General features: G+C 34.1%; 2 protein-coding genes across 4 annotated transcripts; one reads left to right on the top strand and one right to left on the bottom strand.

The window, feature by feature from the left end:
- On the top strand, positions 1–8067 carry LOC137807063 (calmodulin-binding transcription activator 2-like). Of its 2 annotated transcripts, none has more exons than XM_068607506.1 (12): positions 1–236; positions 760–879; positions 1298–1413; positions 2029–2117; positions 2709–2754; positions 3271–3547; positions 4111–4424; positions 4736–5140; positions 5249–5937; positions 6306–6876; positions 7234–7518; positions 7730–8067. In XM_068607506.1, the coding sequence occupies exons 1-12, from the start codon at positions 197–199 to the stop codon at positions 7769–7771; spliced, it is 2994 nt and encodes a 997-aa protein (XP_068463607.1). In that variant the 5' UTR covers positions 1–196; the 3' UTR covers positions 7772–8067. The 2 variants fall into 2 exon arrangements, with proteins under 2 accessions (XP_068463607.1, XP_068463608.1); XM_068607507.1 differs by having other exon boundaries at positions 51–236; positions 1298–1436.
- Positions 8068–8565: 498 nt separating this feature from the next.
- Positions 8566–21096, bottom strand: LOC137807062 (kinesin-like protein KIN-12C). 2 transcript variants are annotated; one of them, XM_068607504.1, is made up of 34 exons: positions 20488–21096; positions 20259–20414; positions 19535–19618; positions 19314–19433; positions 19115–19228; positions 18918–19010; positions 18654–18814; positions 18495–18569; positions 18283–18370; positions 18112–18170; positions 17944–18007; positions 17731–17796; positions 17474–17632; positions 17250–17354; positions 16842–17077; positions 16686–16755; positions 16529–16582; positions 16385–16443; positions 15897–15948; positions 15737–15796; positions 13559–15260; positions 13361–13434; positions 11928–13229; positions 11735–11842; positions 11377–11537; positions 11029–11113; positions 10853–10927; positions 10457–10687; positions 9985–10083; positions 9825–9899; positions 9688–9746; positions 9371–9482; positions 9159–9266; positions 8566–9077 (listed from the first exon to the last, which is right to left on the bottom strand). In XM_068607504.1, exons 1-34 carry the CDS (start codon positions 20875–20877, stop codon positions 8946–8948), a joined length of 6588 nt encoding a protein of 2195 aa, XP_068463605.1. In that variant the 5' UTR covers positions 20878–21096; the 3' UTR covers positions 8566–8945. The 2 variants fall into 2 exon arrangements, with proteins under 2 accessions (XP_068463605.1, XP_068463606.1); XM_068607505.1 differs by having other exon boundaries at positions 16538–16582.
- Positions 21097–24061: the final 2965 nt, after the last annotated feature.

The following is a 24061-nucleotide window of genomic DNA, read 5'->3' as shown; positions in this document are numbered from 1 at the left end:
GCCTTTCACGCGCCACCGTTATCCCTCCCTCTCTCTTCTCTTTTCCTTTCACTGTTCCTTCATTTTCACCACTCTATGCCCTTCTACAACACCCTTTCATTTCCCTCTTTGGCCTTTTATTCATCGCTTTCATTCAATTCATTTCAGTTCTCTGCATTCGCCTTTTGAATTCCATGTGTGAGACTATTGCTTTGTAATGGCTGAGACCACAAAATACATTCCCAACTCACAATTAGGTTTGATTCCCCTTCTTCAACTTAACAAGCGTCTTTCAATTTCGGTTCTTCTTTCTCATTGTCATCATGATCAAGCTTGTGCCTCTTTTCAATTTAGATTTTCTTGGTTTCATTTTTTCTGCATGCATGCATGCATATCATAAACTGTGTTAACTTTCGGTCTATATGCAACATGCATGTTCTTTTGTTTCACTATTCCTGAACAAATGGGTGTCATTTTTTCTTTCAATCAATGTGTTTGTATGTTTTCCTTGGATTGGATCATTAATAACAATTGGGAAGTTTTGTACTTTGATGTGAGCTATAGTTATCCAAGACGATGAATGTGCCAATTGAATTAAATTCATCCATTCTCTGTGCAGTATCATATAATTATTTAAACTTTAGTTCCGTTGTAGCCTTCATTGAATATGCGTATAAATTTATCATTCAAATAGACTGATGTATTTGTATTTGTCTTCGACTTTGATTTTTTTTCCCTGTCTTATACAATACCCTTTGAATGTTTCCTGGTATCTGATAGAGCTTGAAGAGATATTGCAAGAAGCAGCACATCGTTGGCTTCGACCTGTTGAAATATGTGAGATACTTCGCAACTATAAGAAGTTTAAGTTAACACCAGATCCACCTATTAGGCCGCCAGGTATTTCCTATTTTACCCTGAACTTTACATTCTTCTTGATTTTAATATTTGCTACATACAAAAGGAGGGAATTCATTTCGCCCGATAGTGGGTGGTGATAAGACCAGATAGATTCTAAATGGTTCTAATAAGATATTAAGAAGGGAACTTTAAGCCTAATTCAATTTTATAAAATCGGTTTATAAAATGAAGTTTATACCCACTTATATACTATCAAATGTCCTTATTACTAGTTGATGTTTGATCTATGGAAAGACTATTTAATAGTGGTGATAATTGAACTTAGTTATGCTAGCTTCACCAATGCTCCAAAGGAAATATATCAGCTTCTTTGTATATGCCTTCGACTACAGTACATATGCCTGCTATGAGGATAGAACTCTAATTTTGGCATTAAGTTGTCATTTCTTTTTTCCAGCTGGATCACTATTCTTGTTCAATCGAAAAGCACTTCGTTATTTTCGCAAGGATGGTCACAGGTGGAGGAAGAAAAAAGATGGGAAAACCGTAAGAGAAGCTCATGAAAAGTTGAAGGTGTGCTGTACATTTTGTTAGTTGTAAGTTTCACTTTTTAGAATTCTTATGTTAATTGAACCTCTTGCATGGGTCAAATTGTTGTGTTGGAAATTTGGAATAGCCTCATGTAATTAATCCACTATAGATTCTTGTTGTTTAATATATAAGCATGTAGCATTGTGGATGGTCCTGAAATTCATGTGGTCTGGTCATTAACACATGACAAGATAGTAAGCTTGATATCTAAGCAGGATGTTTTTCTTAAAGTATTCAATTATCAAACATTAATTCCAATCCATGAATTTATAATTTCATAAAATTTACTGTAATTAATGGAATTACATAAATTTGTCGTAACATCCCCTTTTTTCAGATCAACATATATTTTTTTGGGACCATTCAATTGTTTTCTTATCTGTACATGTTAATGGTGGTTGAAGAATCTCCAAGGATTATGCTAAAGCTAACTAACTTCATTCCTTTAAATCTATTAATCGATAGGCACTTGGTTCTTTTTCCTTGACATGTTTCATTCAAATTCCATCTGGTTAATATAATGTCATTTCCCCTTTTATTTTATTTTATTTTGGACTCATGAATTTCCTAATTATTTAGCTATATTTTAAAATGTAGGCTGGTAGTGTGGATGTCTTGCATTGTTATTATGCCCATGGAGAGGATAATGAAAATTTCCAACGGAGAAGTTTTTGGATGCTTGACGAGTGAGTTTCTGTCATCCTATTAATTTCAGGATTGTTAGGTCCTATCTTTGATTTTTTTAAGAGAATGTGGTGCTTCTTTTCTGCTTATTGCTAATTTTTCTGATCAATCTGTAAGTTTATTTGAAAACTTGAGCAATAATAGTTTGAGTCTAGAATTTCCATGTGTACAAAACACAGAAAATAATGTTTTTCTGATAGTATTTTTTTTCTTTTAGTTCTTAAGGGGCAAAAATTAACAAATCCAAGCCTGGACCTTGGAGTAGCAATCTAAACAGGCCAGCCACGGGGTGGGTTTATTTTTATAATGAAAAAACAAATTTAAAAATACTGATACACAAAATTTCTCAATTTGAATAATCAAATAAAGAAATGCCATATTTCGTGGGTTGATGATGAAAATCAAACATTATAAAAAAATTGAAAACTGAGAAATAAGATTGTCGTAAGAAGTGGACCCTTATTTTAATGGAATAATTTTTTGAGGATTTAGGTCCGCATAAAATCATGGGCTATGCCACTAGTAATGATCCTTTTTCACAGTTTAGTATTGACAAAAAATTCTGACAACTTGAAAATTGTATTGATTTGCAGGCACTTACAGCACGTTGTCCTTGTTCATTATCGTCAAATTAAAGAGGTATACATGTGTTCTTCTCTTTTTTGCACTTTTTATTTTGTATCATATACAACTATCTAGACATGATGCTGCTGTGTTGTGATCCGTTGCACTCTTAAATCACCTCAAGCCTTCACCCTTCAAATTCCAAAGTTAGATTACCTAGTCCCAAAACTCCTTAAAGTCTTAAAACACAATGAAAAACTCATAAAGAGTTTCAAAAGATGAAACTAATAAGGGTAAACCTAATCCTAAATGAACAAAATGGATGCAAACCACATGAAAATACAATGTATCAATTGTAACCAGAATCCAGTTTATTCTTGTTAGTTAAGCTCAACTAAGTTGATTTTTCTTTCTATTTTCTTTCTTCCAAGCTTATGTTTAACGATGAACCGCTTTTGTGAATTGTGACCATTCAAAAAGTCTGACCACTGATTGACCTGTTAATGGACCTTTCTGATGTTATTTTTTATTCTCCAAGTTTGCAATGTTTTTGTTCATGTTTATGTACTCTGTATGATTTACACTTTGCAGGGCTGCAATTCTGGCATCTCACATTTTCCGATAGTTCCAGAAACCCTGGTTGGTAGCTCTCAAAATAGTTCAGTGCTGTCCTCTACCAAAATAAACACACCAATATCGGTAGTTCAAACACCTTTCACATCAAGTGCAAATAAAGTTGATCAGAATGGACACTCTTCAGAGAACGAGGATGTCAATTCAAAAGATGGTCCTCAAGCCTCCTCTCATGCTCAGCCTATCAGCAATTCCATAATTCACAGTGCACCTTCGTTTACACATGAAGTTGCTGGTAAGTTGTACAATACTGTGGACGTATGATTCATTCAAACTATGAAGAATGATATGAAATAAATTAGGAGTAAGTTCGTTACGTCAGTTGTGAATTAATTTCAATGCAAGTGTATCCCTATTGCAACTATTTTTATCTTTTATGACAAAGTGATGATGATTTTAAAATTTATTGTTTTATGTGTTACTGATCTTTCATAATGCTCTTTTACAGAGTTACTTGCATTATTATATTTGAGTGATTATTTTCATTTTGATATTTCGATGTTAATACCTCTTAACTTCTCCTTTTTAATGTATATTTCACCTATAGAAGTGTTGATTTATTTTAGTTCATCTTAGAATGCAATTATTAGTTTATTTTGTATTGTTATTAGTCAGATGAGATTTTAGTGACAAATACAATATTTGTTGTCCTGGTCCTCCTTCACTCTTATGCCTTTAACTGTATTTGTTTATTTTGGCTCATCCAAGTGGTACTCTTGGGCTACTATGGTTGACCATATGGCAGTTTTATTCGAATTTTTAACATGTGATTTATGCTATTTTATTTTTATGATTTAGGTTTTTCTGAGTTGTTGAGGAACCCCTTGATTTCAACATGGTCATCTACTTTCCCTAGCTATTCTCCTGGTACTGTCTTGTCTCCCTGGACGTTAATTCAGAATTCTAGCAGAAACACAATTTATATGCACGATGAAAGACATCATATTGAAGGATCTGTTGAGGGCTCAGAAGCTGACTTCATTGTTCATAAGCTGAACAATGCTAAGTTAGATGCTGCTAACAGAATGCAAGATGGTGTAATTTTCAGAGATAGGCTCATCACTGACATGTACGTCCAACCAGTTGAAGAAAATTTACTGACTGTTGAGCAGGTGTAGTAATTTAGATTATCAATACCTTTTATAGCTCCTGAGTTTGAAACAGTAAATCTAAACAGTCCAGGTGATCATTAGCTTTGTCAATGCATCTGAAATGCATGTTAACAACTTAATAATGTATTTTAAAATCTATTGGTCTATGTTGTGCCTGACTTTCATGCTTGATAATATGACTATAAGATATCCTGTAGGCTTCTGGATGTCCCATATGCAATCTTGTTCCTGTGGTTTTTTTTTACGTAGTTTAATTTCATGCTTCTTCCCCAATGTAACCTTTTTTAACAAATTTAATTACGTTGGGACAGGTTGAAAACGAGGATGGTCTAGATACATTCCGTGCTCACTTATATGATCATAATGATCATCCAATTGTTGCAACTACTAAAGTGCAAGTCGAACAGAAAATTAAAGGTGGTGGTTTAGACAATGATGAATCAAAATGGGTTGAATCTAGGGAAATGAAGAAACTTGATAGTTTTGGAAGGTGGATGGATAAGGAGATTGGAGGAGACTGTGAAAATTCTTTGATGGCTTCAGATTCTGGTAATTATTGGAGTACAGTTGGTGCTGATAACGAGGATAAGGAGGTATCTAGTTTACGAGACATACAGTTGGATATGGATTCATTAGGCCCTTCTCTTTCCCAAGAACAACTATTTAGTATCCATGACTTTTCTCCAGACTGGGCATATACTGGGGTTAGAACAAAGGTGTGTGACTCTTTATGCACCTGCTTGAAATTTTATGTAATTGTATATTCATAAATTCGCCATATAAAATCTGGTTTTTATTTATTTCTTCCTTCCTTCTGTGAAAAGGTTTTAATAGTTGGCACATTTCTTGGAAGTAAAAAGCTCTCTAGTGAAACCAAATGGGGATGTATGTTTGGTGAAATTGAGGTTTCTGCTGAAGCTTTAACGGATAATGTGATACGGTGTCAGACTCCATTGCACTCACCTGGTCGTGTACCATTCTATGTTACCTGCAGTAATAGGTTAGCTTGCAGTGAGGTCAGGGAATTTCAATTTGATGAACATCCAACCAAATTTTTAGGTCCTTTGGGTATTAAAATCTCACCGGAAGTTGAGGTCCGACTTCAAATGCGACTTCTTAAACTAGTAGACTTGGGACCTGACAATAAGTGCTTGAAGTGCTCTGTTTCTGGTTGTGAAAAATGTAAATTCAAGGGAATAATGTATTCCACGAGTGATGGTAGTGGAGTTTTTAAAGAAACTTTCCAGATTGATGGAATTGATCATATAAACCCTAGAGATATACTATTTCAGAGATTAATGAGAGACAAGCTTTATGAGTGGTTGATATACAAGGTTCATGAAGGAGGAAAAGCATCACATGTGTTGGATGATGAGGGCCAAGGAGTAATACATTTGGCAGCTGCACTTGGTTATGTGTGGGCTATGGCCCCATTAGTTGCTGCTGGTATCAGTCCTAACTTCAGAGACAATCGTGGAAGAACAGGACTTCATTGGGCATCGTATTTTGGGAGGTCAGAACCTATTCATGTTGCGAACTTTCCATGCTTGTATCTGATATTATCAGGACATTTTCTTCAACCAAAATTCATTTTGTAATTCCTGTATTGTTCTGCTTGATTTTCTCATTGGAGGATAAATTTATATTCTCTATTATACTCTTACACATTGTATGAATTTTGTTTCTCAAAACATGAATATTTTTCATCCACACTGGAAATTTGTATTCCTAGCTTCTTGTTGTTGGGGATGATTCTCATTGCATATCGTCTTTGTGCCCTTCTTTTTGTTCTCTCATTATCAGCACACAATTTTATGGGCTATACAGTGATTTATATAACTTGTGAATTAATCCTACTCTTTTCTGTTTCCTTCTCTCCAGAGAAGAAACTGTTATTGCTCTTGTCAAATTAGGCGCAGCCCCAGGTGCGGTTGAGGATCCAACGTCAGCATTTCCTCCAGGTCAAACAGCAGCTGATTTAGCGTCAAGTAGAGGACATAAAGGCATTGCTGGGTATTTGGCGGAAGCAGATTTGACTAATCAACTATCTGTACTGACTGTCAAGAAAAATGAGACTGGTAACATTGCCACAACCATGGCAGCTGACAGTGCTTTTCAGTCTGCTGACGATGACTCGTCTAATTTGACAATGGATGAGCAACACTATCTCAAAGAGTCCCTTGCTGTGTTTCGAAAATCAGCTCATGCAGCTGCTTCAATCCTAGCAGCCTTTAGGGCAAGGTCATTTTGTCAGAGACAATTAGCCAAAAGTAGAAGTGATATTTCAGACTCAGTACTTGACATAGTTGCCGATTCTTTGAGCAAGGTACAGAAGATGGGTCATTTTGAGGATTATTTACATTTTGCAGCTTTAAAGATTCAAAAGAGATATCGTGGATGGAAAGGAAGAAAGGACTTTTTGAAGGTAGCCAACCGCATTGTAAAAATCCAGGTATTTGTTACAGTGTATTCTACTACCAATACCTTGATCATCCTATCCTTCCAGATGATTTTCAAGACAAGTATTACAATCTGCTTTGAATTTACAAAATCCTCATTTTAATCCATGGTCCTTTTCCACTATCAACAAAAAGGAAAATTTTAGTGATGATTTTATAAAGTTAGGGGCTAAACTGATTGATGCTTATACTCTTTACCTTTTACTGAGCTGATGCAATAGGCATTTTCTCTGTATATGAATCCTGTGTCAATACGCCAGCTTTTAATTATTTTTAGTTTTAGAAAATTTGTTTAATATTTGTGATGAAGACAGTACTACATCTTCATTTAACAATATTCTTCTATATAGGCTCATATTAGAGGACACCAAGTTCGTAAGCAATACAGAAAAATTGTGTGGTCTGTTAGCATTGTGGAAAAAGCGATTCTTCGTTGGAGACGGAAAGGAGCTGGTCTGCGAGGATTCCGGGGAGAGCAGCCAGGTGGTATTGATGAGTATGACTTTCTTAGCGATGGGAGAAGACAGAAATCAGAAGATGTAAAGAAAGCTCTGGATAGAGTCAAGTCCATGGTTCGCAACCCAGAGGCAAGGGATCAGTATATGAGGCTCATCTTGAAATATCAAAAGTTTAAGGTAGTCACTATTTATTTCCTTTTGCTGGACATTTTTTTATGCCAGTGTGGTGCAGGTGGCTTTCGAGCCTTTCAGTCCTATGAAGTAGTGAATGGTTCATCTAGTTTTGGTGAATTGATTCAAAAAATATAATCAGCTCTTGTTTATTGAAAACAAGATTCAAAATTCTGATTGGCTACTTTCTTTTGCTGCTTGTTTTGGCATTGAACAGATTGATGATAGCGGAAGCAGTCAATCACAGCATGTTGTTTAGATTCCGAAGGAACCAGAGAGCACTTACTGTTTATAATAAAAACTACAGGTATACTTTTTATGTAAATAACATCTAACAGTTTCTAGTTTATATGAAAGTCCAGATAATTTGGAAGGTGGAAGAAAATTCCGAAAAAGGAAGGGGAGAATGTATATTAGTCGATATTACACTGTATTAACTTGTAGAATAATATACTTCTTATTTATATTTTGTTAGTTGTATGGAACTACAATACGTTTGTTTTATACAAATTTTGGTTGGTTCTTCATTTATTTAACTCATGTTTTGCCCTACTAAATTTAGGTTGTTCGGATCAACGAGACCAAACCAAAAAAACATTTTTGTATGTAGAGTTGAACAGACATTCAATACCCGTAAACCAAAATCCAAACTTACTATTAATTGATTCTATTCCTTTTTTTTAAGATAAATTTTCATGCATTATCTCTGAACTGGAAGTTTGAAAGCACAAATTCGAAGTTGTTCCAATCTATAAAAGTAATATTTGAAATTTTTTTTTTTTTAAGTTACATTTTAAAAAATTTAAAGAATATATTTTTCAAAAATTTGAAAATGATTAATAAAAATTTAATTATGAAAAAAAAATAGTGAGATTAATTTTGATCTGTTAGGCAATGATAAAAATATTAATAAGAGAATTTATTGAATTTTAAAACTAAATAGATAGATTTGATACCTTTTTATGTTTTTGTAATTAAGAAATTCGATGAATTTCTTTAGATAAATAAGATGCATAACCTATAAATGAGACCCATGGAAAGTTTCACTTTGCGTAACACTAAATAAGATAGAGCCAATTCATTGGTTATTAGATGATAAAATTTGCACAAGAGAAAAAAAAAAAAAGACTAGGTGCTCACTATTACAAGCCCAAAAGCACAATGTACAAAATTCAAGATGACAACCTGGAACGTGTCAACTCAAAACTTGAACAATATACAAATCAAATAATAGGTTAATTCGCTCCCCGAGGTGAGGGAGATAATAAAGGGGAAAACTTTTTCCAATCATTTCACCTTAATAATATGTTGATAATTTGCATATTATCGAGTAAGCCTTCCTAATACAAATGGGATATGCGTACATTTTTTCTTTGGCAAAATTATGTTTCTCTCTCTTATGCGTGTGAAGAGTGTATGTACAGTTAGTTTATTTAGCCTTGAGAATTATTACCAGCAAATTCGCGGAAACGAGAAGGCTCGTCGTTAAAACGAGAAAGACGTCGTTCGGGTTGAGACAACCTTTTACGGAATCCAACTGTACCCATATTTAAATCGCCTTTGTCCTGTAATAATGAATGGCACATAAGGAAAGGGTTCGTTATTAAATGGTAAGTAGTGAAAAATAGAAAGTTATGTAGACATGCCTTAGTCTTTGATGACTGTGGAGCAGGATGGGTATTTCGTGTCCCAGCTACAGTTTTCACCGCGTCATCCAATTCTGCAACCTTCCTCAAGAGATTGGTCTTGTCCATCTACAAGAAACCATTAGAACAAGATTTTGAATTAGAAAAATGATAGAATGACAACTTTGAATTATATGGGAAACTCAAAATCACAATTATGTCTTCTGACGTACCTTCAACATTTCATTCTGTGCACAAAGCAACTGATCTCGTTCTTGCAGTTGCTGCATTGCTATCTTAGTGGCAAATATATCTGCCTCTTTGGTTTTCAGTTCCAATATGCAACTGAGTCACAAATTATTAGTGAGAATAATGGAACTATGAAATGAAAGTTTTGAACCTTTTGCAGTTCTGAATAATCCAAAAATACTTTAATTACGATAAAGAACTTCCTAATCATGAGCTATTCCAAATTGAAAAAAAGTAACTACGACGTATAATCACACACGGAAAGCAGATTAGTAAGACATGGTTTCTGAGGTATACTAACCTCTCTCTTTCTTCAATGAGATCATTTATCTGCAGTCTTAGATCGAGGTTCTCTTGTTCCTAATAGAAAGAGATGGTAGGTAATTAAGACAAGCACGTGATAAAATATAATATACACCATGATTTTGGATCTAGTACCTTTGCAAAGAAATCTTCTCTGTGTTGCTGAGCTTCCTCCACTAATTTGACAATTTGGTTTTCGTCTATCAAATTCTATAACATACCAGAAGCAAAAACGTAAGACAATGAGAAATCACATCCATCAACTCCCACAATTATAAATGAATCTGAAACTTACTGCATAATCGGTAATGTCCAATTTTACACCAAGAAGGTCCCGAATGACATCATGAGTCATGTTTTCAGTAGCGGCCAGCCTTGTTTGTAGCATAAATACCTGATCCAATATAAAATTTAGACCACTTTGCATTGAGTAATTATCGTGCTAATTTTTCGTACCACTGTTACAAAATCTATATGAAGCAGTTTGTTATTCCTACGCCTTAAATTCTATACCTGGCCTGCAGCTTAGTTATCACTGGCTAACTGTTACAAAATTTGCTTTTAGAAAAAAAAAATATGCTAGTCCGTGAACCAAATAATAAACATTGCAAAATCACTGAGAAAGTCGTGTAAAAATTAAGGCATGGAAGAAAACAAATTCAACAAAAAAAAGGTGATATTGGTTTCGGTTGAGATGAATTATGAATGATAATTAATATGAAAATGATATCAATGAGTATTCTCCAATTGTCTAAAATGGTAAAGACCTCCTTTTGCCTGCTAGCTGAAAGTGCTTCTAGTTCTTCCACACGGAACCTTGCCGCTGATAGTTCTTGATCTTTCTCCTGATTCATCTGCTGAACAAGATTTGAAATGCACCTGAACGGTGAGCTCGAACCTCTTGTCCTTACTGAGCTTTTCTCAGGTGCTGGTGCCACTGCCGTTGAATTTGACATTTCTGTTTTCACTTCAAGGAACATTGACTCCAGGCACTTGTACTAACCAAGAAGGATAAGAGAAGCAAAAAGAGATGGGAATGTAAGAATAACAGTTGATACAAAGTTTCTGGTATTCAAAAAAGAATATTGTTTACCAAACTTGCTTTTCAAAACAATGTGGCCCAAAAAAAATAGCTGATAAAACATAAAATATTATTTTTGTACCTTCTGTTGGTACTGCATTGCTTGGGCTTCAGCATGCAACACAATTTCGGATATGTATTCTTTGCACTTTTTAATCTTCCAAAAAATATACAAAATGTCAGAGACAAAAATAGTATGATGCATAATACAGTTCTATTGTCTTGTAATGAAATATCAAGGGAGTCTGGGAAAAATACCTCTTTATCTTGTTCTGCATTTTCCTTTTCAAGAAACCTTATCCGACTTAGTGCTTCGTGAAGTTCCAGTACACTACTATGTTGCCTGCATAGGGGTTTTAAAAAGATGGACAGTGAAGAAATTAAATCAGATATTGAGAATAATTTGAACCAACTTTTCATGTAAAATTATTTTATACTACAATCTAATCTTGTATCTCCTCTTCATCGACTAATCAGGTTATGAGAGTGAAATTCTTTCAATCATGTGCGACAAATTGATTAGACTATACTATGAAAAAAATTTACACCTACAGTTGATCAACATTAAACTATAACACATATCAAGGAAGGAATAGCAGCTCTAACCTAGATATCTGCTCATCAGTTTGAACGTTTGTGCTTTCTGAATCAGCATTCTTGGGAAATCTGTCAACTAACAATAATCTTTCTTTCAAAGCTTGGAGTTCCATTCTTAATGAATCACTAATTGAACGATGTCTTCCCACCTCCTCATCCATTTCATGTACCTATGACCAATCCATTATAGTAAAAAAGAAGCTAATATGCAAAAGACCAGTTCAGTTATCCTATTGAGCATTAATAATATTACTGAAAAAGGTAGTGGTATTAAACATTAATAATATTACTAAGCTTCATCACTTTGAATTACTTACCAAAAGCTTTTCCGTAATCTTTATACAAGTGAATCATAGATGAAACTAACCTTTTTCTCTAAAACATTTATGGTTGACTCAAGCTCCTCAACAGAATGTTCCAGAATCTTGACTTCCTCTTCCTTTTGCTCAGCAATCAGCTTACTAGACTCTGACTCCTACAAATGATATTTCAGTTGCACCAAAGGTGGTTTCGCCAATAAGAATTATTTGAAAGTAACAGAATAATCAGCAAATAGATACCTGATGTGCTTCCATGGCAATAGCTTCCTTTTCGTCAGCCAAGGAATAAGCCATCTCAAGCTTAACAGTCAAGACACCAACTTCTTCATGGAGTTGGTCTCTCTCTATTATCACCTGGTTTAGTTCATCCTCAATGCTTTCAAACAAGGAAAGTGATTGGTTTTCCAGTGAAGCTGTCAAATTAGTAATTTCTTTTTCCAAACCTATAATCACCTCTCTGTGTTCATCCAATTTGCTTTCAGCTTCAGTTTTGTTGGCATATAAATCTTTCAGAAGCTCCCTTAACTCCATATTTTGATTAGCAAGATTCTCAATTGATTCTTCAGCAACTTTAAGCTCATATTTTGATTTAGTTAAGGCCTTCTCGGTATTAGCCAGAGAACCTTCAAGTTTTCTGTTTTGAACCAGTACATCATCAAGCTGACTTGCTTTATTCTCCAGTTCATACCGAACTTGGCTAAGAGAAAATATTAACTTCTCAGTCTGATCCTTAATGTCCTTGCTGTTAGAAGCTGACTCCTGCAATAGCCTAAAGTCAAAAAGTAAGCCCTCTAATAACACTTGCTTCCTCTCTAGCTCCTTTCTAAGAGCCATATTTTCATATAATGTGTTGACATTGGGCAAGTCTGGCTGCTCATGCACCTTCTGGATTAACACACATAGATCTGTTTTCACTGCACCTTCACTACCTGTATTAATTACAGGCTGTGCAACACTAAAGCAAGATTTTAGCAAATTATGCAATTCCCCTTGTCTTGCTGATGGCAAATCATGGTTCATACTAGCGCAGGCAAATTTACTGACAAGCTCTGATACACAGCAATTGTACAGAACAAAAGATACAAATCCTCCATCCACCATCTGAGAGCAAATATCTTCTACCAATGATCTCATATTATTCATAGAGTATAGCATCTCCTGCCCAGTCAGAAGAATATCAGAATACATTGTCAAAAATTTCTTCTCCATATCAGTTTGCATTTCCAAAAAATGCTCTTCTAGCATAGAAACCGAATTTGCCATCTCTATCAAACTGCAATGGATACTGTCCTTTAGTAATTGATTCTCTTCTTCTTTGTGACAAATTGAAGATTTGAGTTTTTTAATCTCTTCTTCTAAGCTCGCTCTCTCAAGTATCAAGTTTTCACCAGACTGCTTCCACATAGCAGTCAACTGTTTAGAATCTTCATATGCTTCCGTTAATGCATGCAGTGTAAGATCAGCTTCCTTCACTGTTGCATGAGCTTCCATAAATTTGGTTAAGAAACCATCATCAGGCCTGATCTCCCTATAACCCAATATCTGAGCAGAGGTAGAGAATTAAGAAAACATAAGAGACGGACCTATGTTCTTGTACTTTGTCAAGCAAGCAGTAAATTTAATACTTGGTGCATTTATTTCATATTTAGGCCACTAAATGGAAAGCTACATACCTCTCTGTCATTCTCACAACCTGCTTTGTCTTTCTGCAAGCTCAACTGGAAAAATGGATCCTCCCTTTTCAGTTCTGTCATTCATCATTACATGATTTAGTCTTCTCCAGTACTTTTCAGATGAATAAATACAAATACATGTGACATTTAAAAAACTGTATATTTATGAAAGTCAAAATGGAAGTAGTGAAATGATACCTTCTGAGTTAGAAAAGGATCCATCATCCAATTCTTGAAGGAATGCAGACAAACAAAGATAGAGTCTTTGAAAACCATCATATGAGGCATTTAATTCTTTACTCAGACAAGACACTACTGCTTCATTGAGAAATCGCCCTTCCATGAGCTTTCCTGTATTTGATGATTTGCAGTCATCAGATTGAATTACAGCGTATCTTTCAGAAGCAAAGTTTTCAATTTCATTCGATAAATCAGAGAGTGACGAACTATCAGTGCTCAATTCATCAGCATTTACAAGATCTTCATCCACATCAACTAATCGTAAGCTACACACATCTGCTTCTCCACTAATAAAATTTCCTATGACATTCAATCTTCTATTCACTTCAAGAAGTTGCTCTTTTATCTGATGCAGTGTGTGATGTTGTTGGTTCGCAAACTCCTCACGTTTGTTTGCATTTGATGTTGACAAATCAACCGTATAAGCCTCAGAACTTCTGTTATACATCCTTAAATCACTTATTTCTTTCCTCATGTCCCGAGTTTCCTTGACAATGTCCTGAATCAAGTCCCTGTAAGCAGAAGTAAGGTCTGAAACACCAGTTTGGAAAGCTTCTGTCTGAATTTCTGTATCAACAAAAGATACTTTTACAGCATTCTCCATCTCCAGTACCTCAAGTTTAGTTAACTCAACTTGAGCCATAAGATCATTCAGTATCAAATTATTTTGGACATCTTGATTCTCAGAAATAGTACAATTTCCAAGTTTGCCTTCAGGAATGGAAACATCTTGAACATCACCATTCACGTGAGCTACATTATAACAATCAGAGAGCCATTTTGCTACAAGGAATGCAGCATCAGCTTGTTTAGTTGCTTTACAAAGTTGATTGTTTTTATGATTTATTTCATTTTCTAGCATCCTTATCATATTAGTCTTCTCATTTAACAACAATTGTAACTCAATTGCCTCCTCAATGCCTTCATTCTTGTCTATGTGTTGAAATGCATTTAAGGTTACAGTTGCTTCCCTTAAGGAACTTAATTTCACCTCCATGTCCAATACCATCTTCTGTGCATCCTCCAAGCTGCTCTGTAGCTGCAGAATTGCTTCCTCCTTCTCAATATACTTTTTGACAGCCATGTCAACATGCTCACTAATCCAAGCATTGACCTGGGGAAATGAGCAAGAAATGTTTTTCACCTGACCACAAGCCTCTTTGAGAGATCTTGAACCTTCTAGAAGGAAGGTTGTCAGTTCCAAGATTGCTTTTTCCCAGTCCAAACTCCGTGACTTAATTTCCTCTTCTTTTTCTGCAATCATATTTCTTAACTCTGCATTTTCTTGAGCAGTGGTGCATAACCTCTCTTCAAATTCTGACTGAAGATGGGCAACCTCTTCCTGTAACTGAAGAATTGTATTGGTTGTCTCCATCTCAACCTCTTGACAGATTGTTTCAGTCTGCTGTTTTTGAGATAACTGTAATGTCCATTGCTCTTGATATCGGCCATTAAGTAACCTCGCTTCTTCAAGATCCTTGCTCATTTTTTTTAATTTTGCCTTTAACTCTTCGTTGTTGTTATATTCATTATCTTTAGCAAGCACTACTGAGGCTCCCAATGCTTTTGCTTCTATTTTATTTGCTAGAGTATCCTCAGCTTCCCTTGTAGAGGACGGAACTTCATCTCCAGAATCACTTCTTACCGACAATGTCTCAATCTGTAAAATTTTACTTAATATGGTGAACTTAATTATAAAACAACAAAATAAACATGAAACTCGGTTCCCAAAAAAAGATGAGCATGAGAAACTATTAACCATTAAATATTTCTCAAATACAGATTTAGAAATATCCCTTGCCATGGGAATTTTGGTTAATGGATAATGGTTTAAGATATAAGGATATTTGCTCAACATGAGGAAAATTGCTTGGGAGATGAATATATCTTCGTATATTTGCATACATTTCTAAGAAATTTTGCTTTCTTTGCTTCTTAACTTTATTTCAAGTGATGAAATTGCTATAGATTTTGGTCATATTGAATATCCACCTATGCAGTAGACATAATACCAGATAAAAACTACCACAATATGCACACAACACAACTGCATTAATGTTAAAAAATCACTATCATAAGCAAAACAGACTAAAAACTGAAAAGTTAAAAATGCATTCTATTTTATTCTTTCCTCACCAATGAACATTTATCTGTCTTTAGAATTTCATCAGCATGCTCAAAAGAAGAGTTCACAAACTGCAAGAATGGAAAGAGTTAAACATGATAGACCAGAGGTTCAGCAATGTCTTCACAGGCATTTCCAGTATTTCTTAAGTTATGCTCATATAGACTTAACTTGATTGTAGTTCAAATATTTTCCCAGCTCTGCTTGTAATTTACCCACTTCTCTGCAACATAAACAATGAATAAGAAATGAAGAAAGTTGTTAGTGGTCTACCAGCTAATAGTTTTTAGAATTGCAACGCAATAATAGTATCATCAATACAGACTATTTGCAATTATGCTATGGAGAGAAATTGAAGATACAAAATCATTTTTTTATAGATCTAGACAACAAGTCTCATGTTTTCCACAATAAATGCATTTTTCATTTGTTCTAACTCCAAAATGTCAAACAATAAAAACTTGAAAATTAAATACAGCTTCAATAAATTAGCATTGAAGTTATAGATTAGCATACAAGGAGACCCCAGAGATGAAATAAGAATGATGAATGAACTTTTCAAGGAATTTGCTGATTAGGAGCCCCATATAGAATAGAATACCAAATTTCATATTAATAATGATGGTGATAATGATGACATATTTAAGGCAACTGTCTACCTAAGCAATTTAGAATTCATATTCTGGCATTCTTCTAGCTCTTGTGCAGTAGCAGTATCCTGAAATATCAAAGACCACACAAAGTGAAAACAGAAAATCTCAGATAGCACTATTAATAGGGCATAAGTAATAAAAGAAGTAAACCTGATTTACATTTTTCATGGAGAATGTAAATTTCCCCTGGAGATTGACAAGGAGCTGAACATTAAAGAAATATACCAAATATCAGAAATCCAACCCAAACGAAAGTTGATATTTATCTTTCAAGAGAGGGAGGGACAAATTATGGGATCTAACCAACCTGATCACGCAATTCAGATAGTTCAGTCAGCAATCTTTCCCGCTCTCCGTGCTCATAGGACTTTTGAAATCTGGTGGTAAGAACTGATGTAAAATGAGCCACTGGCATCCAGGAAAAGATTATAACTTAAGAATATTAACTGTCCACACAGCTTACAGTCGAGGTTGTTGCAAAAGTCTATCATTCTCCAAAGCAAGTGTGGATAATTCTGAATTTTTATCTATTTTCACTTTAAGCAACTGAATCTCCTCCTGCAAAGCCATGTTTTCCTCCATGAGATACTTCTCAGCTGTCAGTTTCCCATCTACCAATAACTCAAGTTGATTGATTTTCTCCTTATAATGCCTCAGCATACTTGAAGTATGCTCAATATCCTCTTCTCTTTGTCGAACCTGCCAAAATTGATGTTACTTTAAGCCCATGATATTAAAAATATTTGGGCCTATTCACATAACTCCCAGAAAAAAATTCTGGGTACAGACTTTTGGTATGGTAAAATTATTGTCAGGTTTTAAAACGTGGATATGTTTTGGAAGGCTAACTTTTTTGTCAAAACATACTCACCAAACAATTTCTATGGTCTATTTCAGCCTTTAAATTCTGGATTGTAGTTTCTGCCATTTTTTCTCTCCTCAGGGCACTAACCAAAGCAGCTTTCATGCATTTGATCTGCCAGATATAACAGCTCTTACTTTCAGTGAATCTTGTAATAATTATTATGTAATAACCCTCGACGATTTCACACAACTCATAATACAAAAACTTCACCATAACTGCCATAAACTAACCTCTTTTCTTGGAATGAGTAGGTTGTGATCTGGTGTTGCTCTTTCTCCCAAAGAGTCATATCCTTCTGACACTTCACTCGATGTAAACTTCTCGGAGTTTGGCTCTAAATTTGATGAGGTAGGAAAAAATTTATTGTTCATCAGAAAGGACAGTTGACCCTGTTCGAGTTTAGTACATGCCTCAGCTAAGTCAGCCCCAAAACTTAGTATAGTTTTGTCGAAAATCTCCCATAATTTCAAAATATTTAATCAAATACCTTCAATTGTTGAATCTGCAACTGCAGTGCACTTACATCACCAGAAGCATCTTCATTCACTTTTGCCTTTTAGTGTAAGGAAAAGAAAATCAATTAATTCAGATATTATCTCAATAAAAAAATTAATATATACCACGCATTATGGTGTGTAATTCATACACACCCAAAATTTTTTAAAAAAAAAGAAATGCAGACATTTAAATAGGTGAGTACATTATTTTGAATAAGCTTGGCTCGCTGCGCAAACTTCAGAGTGCTTAGTGTTTCATTAGCACAGCTGCAAGAGAATAAAAGTCAAAATTAATGATATAAGAAAACAAAGAAACATCAAGAAGCATTCATTGTTCATTATTTAATTTTAAGCATAAAGTTAACACAAACCAAATTGATGGGCTGACATTTGCAATGACCATTGTCTTTGAATTTCCACCTAAAGAATCCTGCATATAAAGTTTTGGAGAGTACAATCATATTACTACAGAATAATGTACTGAATTGTATGTAAAATTAATGAAAAACTAATGTCAATTTTTAGAACTTGGTGTATCTAACCTGAAGAAGAAATGTAAGTCTTGAATCTCTGTACGGAACATGCCTAGGCTTCCCATGGGCTAAGTCCACCAAAGTCATTATGACCAAGCTAACAAAGCACTTAAGGTCAGCCATTTGAACTCAACGAATTGTTGTGACAGTGTTTATTAACATTCAACTGAAATATATCAACAGCAAATAAATTGATAAACAAGTCTGTGATAGTGAGTTACCCAAGTGTTGACAAAGATTTATTTATATTAGCTGCTTCTTTCAAACGTTCAGTATCTGCTCCAGAGCTTTTCTGCCTAGATGAAAATGCAAGTCAAGCCTGGTTTTCAAAAAGAAATAGCAACGGTTTATAAAGATTCTGATAAAAGATATTCTGTTACCTTTCAGAACCAGCCAAATCTACTAAATTTAGCCTAGCAAACCTAAAGTGAGTCATAGAATCTTTCTCCCATTGGCTTTCAATAATACAAGTGAAAACACTGTGAGACCGACTGCTTTCACAGTTCATATGAGTAGCAGCCACCTTCCTATTCACAGTGCCCTGTGTAATTATTTAGGAGAAGAAGATCAGATCAGACATGATCAAGCAGTGTAAAATATTAAGGTAAATTTAATGGTGAACCTAATTGAGCACAAAACCCAACCTGTAACAAAAGCCTGAGAACATCATAAACTGTGTCCACGCTATGTTCAGTGAGGTTTTCAACGTATACTCCCTTCTTCAAATCTTCTCTGAGCTACAGGGAGAATATTGAGTTTTAAACTCTATTATACAAAGCATTAACAATAACAAGTAAACAACAATTAGAGATAAGGCTAGATACTATAATTTGTGGATTACTTGTAGATTGGTTGATGAAGGCTCAAGAAGATCAGTTATTTGCTCATTGTATATCTCCAGAAAGGAACACTTGCAACTATATTTCAGCTTGTAATCCTTCCTACTCTCTTCTTCCTACATCATAAATATTCCATAAGAAAATCCAACCTTTGAAGCAATAGTCTATTCAGGTGAAAACACAAGCATTGTAATATCACACCGCTTTAATCCTCATAAACAAATAGTCAAAAACTCTTGGTGTGATCCCACTATCATCATGAAGGTATCCTTCTGTTTCATTAATCTCGCCCATCATGGTATATGTTTTACCACTACCCGTCTGCAGACAATCAGCCAAGCACAACTTCAGCAACAATCAAAGAAATACGTAACAGCTTGTAGAAAAGAACAAGACACTAAATCCCCACAAGTAACATGTACCTGACCATAAGCAAACATACAACTGTTGTAACCAGACAAACAGTTCTCCACCATGGGAACTCCAGCAACTCTGAACAGGTTTTCCTACACCAGTTCACCGCAATAATGACTAACTAATAAGCAACAATACTTAAATTTGATTTGTGTGCCCACATCAGATACATGTCTATCGTCAAATATCAATACTCTTAGCTACTCCCTAACATGTATTTAGGAAGTATCTAAGTCTTTACAAAACATCTAATAAAACTAAATGTGACATATTTAGAAACATATAGGCAATGTCCATCAATTATTTTTTTCATAGATAATCTCAAAAAAAGGATACAATAAAATTATTCTTATTTGTGGACAATAAGAAGTGATCTATGATGACAGCAATTATAATTTTTATTTTTATTTTTCATATTGTCCATGAAGTATATTCTTCATTTGGATTTGTAGAATTTGCAACATATTTACTATATTTACTATATATATACACTCAACAAACTTAGTGAATTTCCATACAGATATAGACATGTATCATAAACTTACTGCATCTCATAAATTTTAGAATAAATGTATCTTCTCATCGGATTTATTGCACCATAACTAATAATACTAAGCATGTGAAATAAACCATTTCCAATTCAGTGCTCTTTCTTAAAACTTTAAAAATTGAAACAGCATACAGAGTTTGTATACACTATTATATTGTATTTGTGACAAAGTGGAGACTCACCTGGGATAAGGTCTCGCATCCTATATGATCAAAAGTGAATCTGGTTTCAGGATGACCGCGCCACACCAAAGTGTGCGCGCTTTCCTGCTTCAAACACCTACCATGCCCTTGCGAAACCTTCTCCACGTTACTCAGCGGTCGAATCCTAATCAGCACCTGAAAACGCAACCTCAGTCACAAAACCGACGCGAGAAAAACCAATCCAGAATTCGTTCAAATGAAAACATACCTGCACGTTATGATCCGTCCAGAACGAGGGATCGTCTTTGAGCTCGAAATGCGGAACGTGGACGCAGAATTCGGTCTCCTTGGGGAACGCGGACGCACTCGGTCTTCCTCCGCCGAGAGAAACCCTGGAAGCGGTTCTAGTCGGCGTGCTCTGCGCCGAGTTAGGTTCGGAGTGCGACTTCCCGATCCTAGCGGAGAGCCTGGGAGTGGCGCTCCCGAACCGAGGCTGGCGAGCTGGTTCGAGTTCCTGACATTGAGAAGGATCCGGTATGGAGTGGAGTGGAGTTCGAGGAGGTGGAAAGTTGACAGGGTTCTGCGCTGCTTCCAATTCGTTCTCCTTCGTTTCGCTTAGAGAGTTTCTTCGAACGCATGTTCGATTCTCCTTCCACATTTTGATCTGATTCTGATTCTAAATTCGTCAAGCTCTTACTTAGCCACCAAGCTCATTTGTTTACTTCTGCTGCGAGATGGAATAGGAGGACCCGCCTCATTTCAAATTCAAGTTTCCAAAATTGTAGCCGTGCCCTTCAACTGTCTCTTTATGCTAACGTCACCTACAAACACCTTTTAAATTTCAAACGGGAGCTCCTTGGGTTGGTCCACTCACGCTGCTTATTACTTCCTCTAACGTTAAAGAGGTACCAAAGGTTACTTAATTGTAGTCCGTTGATGGAAAATAGTCATGGTTAGTGCTTTAAAAAAATATTATGCAACCTTTTTTATTTCTTTGCGAAGTACTCTCATGCTTTCTTATCGAAAAGAAAGAGAATCCTATGTAAATTAAACAAGTTTTTAAACAAATTCATGGTAAATTAATGTTCTCTCCTTTCTAATTATATATTAGTGTTTATTAGGATTTGTTGGTTGTTTGAATATTCTCCAATAAGATGTATTATTCTTTTGCCCGTTTTTCAAAATTGGTTTAGAATTACCTTTTAAGAGTTTAAACCATAACGACTTAAGGCAAACTTAATCTTTAGTTATAATCTAAAGTATATAGCACTTGAGACTATTAAGTGAAGGGTTAATCGCAAGAAAAATACACAACCCTCAAACTTTTAAGTGAAAAATTTACAAAATAAGGGTAAAAAATTTATCCCCTAAGGATTAGAATCTCATCCTAATTTAATGTCAATAAATTAGGTTTTCTTTGCCGTCTCCAATGGTCAACCGGTTGGTAGAAAATAGTCAACCTTTATATATATATATATATATATATATATATATATATATATATATTAGGCATATTATGTTTTACGCAAATAATGAAAATATTTTTTTTCAGTATAAAGAAAAGGATACATTAATATTCTAAAGAAGAAATGCACTAATTACCCGTTTAAAAGTAAAATTAAACTCTTTTGATATAGATTTCAAATTTTATTATTTATATATACATAATGGCGGGATTTACATTTGAGTTTTATGTTATTGCGTGTCATTATTGTTTTCACCATATATAAGAAGTGGCCTACAAATTTTAAAAGCAGTTATATAATAATGAGTATCAATTTGAACTTATATTCGTGTTTTTGCTACTTTGCCATAAACATTTATTCAGCGTTACAATCTCAAATAAAAAGTTGTGGATGGTAGTAATAAAATTTTAAACTGAGGTAATAAGAACGAAGTTGTGTAAGCAAAGGAATAGATTACAAGTTATTTATTATAAAAACAGATGATAATATATATGCAGTCTTTACAACAAAAATTTAAAAATAATATATATATATATATATATATATATATATATATATATCAGTTCATGTCTATTAGAATATTAATCTACTAACTCATTTGTAATAAAATTAGTAATCAATCCAAGTCTTACAATAATTACTATAATATCTTATGTTTTTTTTTGTTAGAAAGTAAATTTGAAGAAAAAGTGTAGAAAAATATTTTGGATTAGATAAATAGAATAGAAAATAAATATGAAAGTTTTTAGAATATTAATTTACTAACTCATTGGTAAAAAAATTAGTAATCAATAAGTCTTATAATAATTACTATAATATCTTATGCTTTTTTAGAAAGTAAATTTGAAAAAAAAAGTGTGGAAATATGTTTTGAATTAAGACAAATAGAATATAAAATTAATATGAAAGTTTTGTAGTGATGTTGTAATATGGTGAAATTTGCAATATTCTCAAGTAAACTAATTGGTCAATTATATAGTAATACATTTTGCAATTTTATTTCACTTTATAGAAAAACTCATCTAATTTCAACTAGCATCAGTCCTACAACAATTTAACAAAATTACATAATACTAAAAGAATAAAGATTGATTAGACTACTTGTGAATTGGAAGTTATAAACTTAATTCTTGTTATAGTAACAAAATATGTTTTGATAAAATCACAATTCAAAACGCAGTAAAATAAAATCAGAGAAAGTTTCAAGATGCTTAAAATAAATTTTTAATATAGCTTGCATTAACTGATTTAATTACATATTGCATAGATTAATTACATAAAGATAGAGGACTTATCATCATTATCATAAATGTGATAAAAAGCTTTCCATTAGATAAAACTAAATGGGACCACTATAATAAGTTTACATGTTAGATGAGTTTTCACTTATTTTATAAGAAGTTAAGATTAGAGCATTTAGATTGTGTTTGGATTGGGGAGTGACACTCTAGTTGAGGATAAATGAGAGGATTCACTCTAGTTTGGATCGGGACAAAGATGAGGGTGAATGAGTGGGGGAGAAAAAGTTTAGTGAGTGAATGATCTTGTGAAAGTTGAAGAAAAAAGAGAGATGAGTGAAGAGAAACTCATGTCATAGTATGTGAAATACCATTGTGCCCTCCTTTTTCTTCACTTTTTTTGAAAGTGAATTGATTTTACACGACACCAGTGTCATGCACAACACTACATTTATTCCATTTCAGAGATTATTGACTTTGACATAGGGAATCTCTTTGACCACCATGAATGTGATGAATGCACTGCCTCAAAGTTGTTAGGTAATGTTGTTCATTCACGAGTTATATAAAGCATGGTTATAGGAAACATACACTGCATTTGAAACAAACATTTCATTCAAACAGACTTTTGCATGTTTGAGTGGCCTTGGAGAGTTTTGTGAGTTAGTAGAGTGCAAAGGTAGTGAGTTTGTTATTGCATCTTCGATCTCAAGTTAGACATTGTGTGAGTTTTCTACCGTGCCTAATTGATTACCAGTGGAAAAGAAGACATCACTTAATCGATTATGTCATTCAAAATAGTTGATAATCGATTAGGTTGAATACATAATCGATTATGTGTTGTTTTTTGAGAATATAATTGATTATTTGATGTGTGTAAAATATGAGCTTAATCAATTATGTTGTAGCATAATCGATTATGATTGTTTTGTAACCGAAGGTATAATTGATTATGCTTTTGAAAACTTTGACTAATCGATTAGGTTGTATTTTTAAGACATAGGATAATCGATTATGTTCATACTTATTTTTCCAGATTTTTCAATTAGTGTTTTGCGTAATTTTTGTTTTGTTTTTTTAATAAAATGTGGATTGTTTCCAAGTGTTGTTCGGATGTTTTTATTATAAGTTTAATCTG

This window comes from Phaseolus vulgaris, chromosome 3 (assembly GCF_000499845.2).
Source record: "Phaseolus vulgaris cultivar G19833 chromosome 3, P. vulgaris v2.0, whole genome shotgun sequence".
NCBI lineage: Eukaryota > Viridiplantae > Streptophyta > Magnoliopsida > Fabales > Fabaceae > Phaseolus > Phaseolus vulgaris.
The sequence above is the reverse complement of the archived record's forward strand: the minus strand, read 5'-3'. Positions and strand labels throughout refer to the sequence as shown.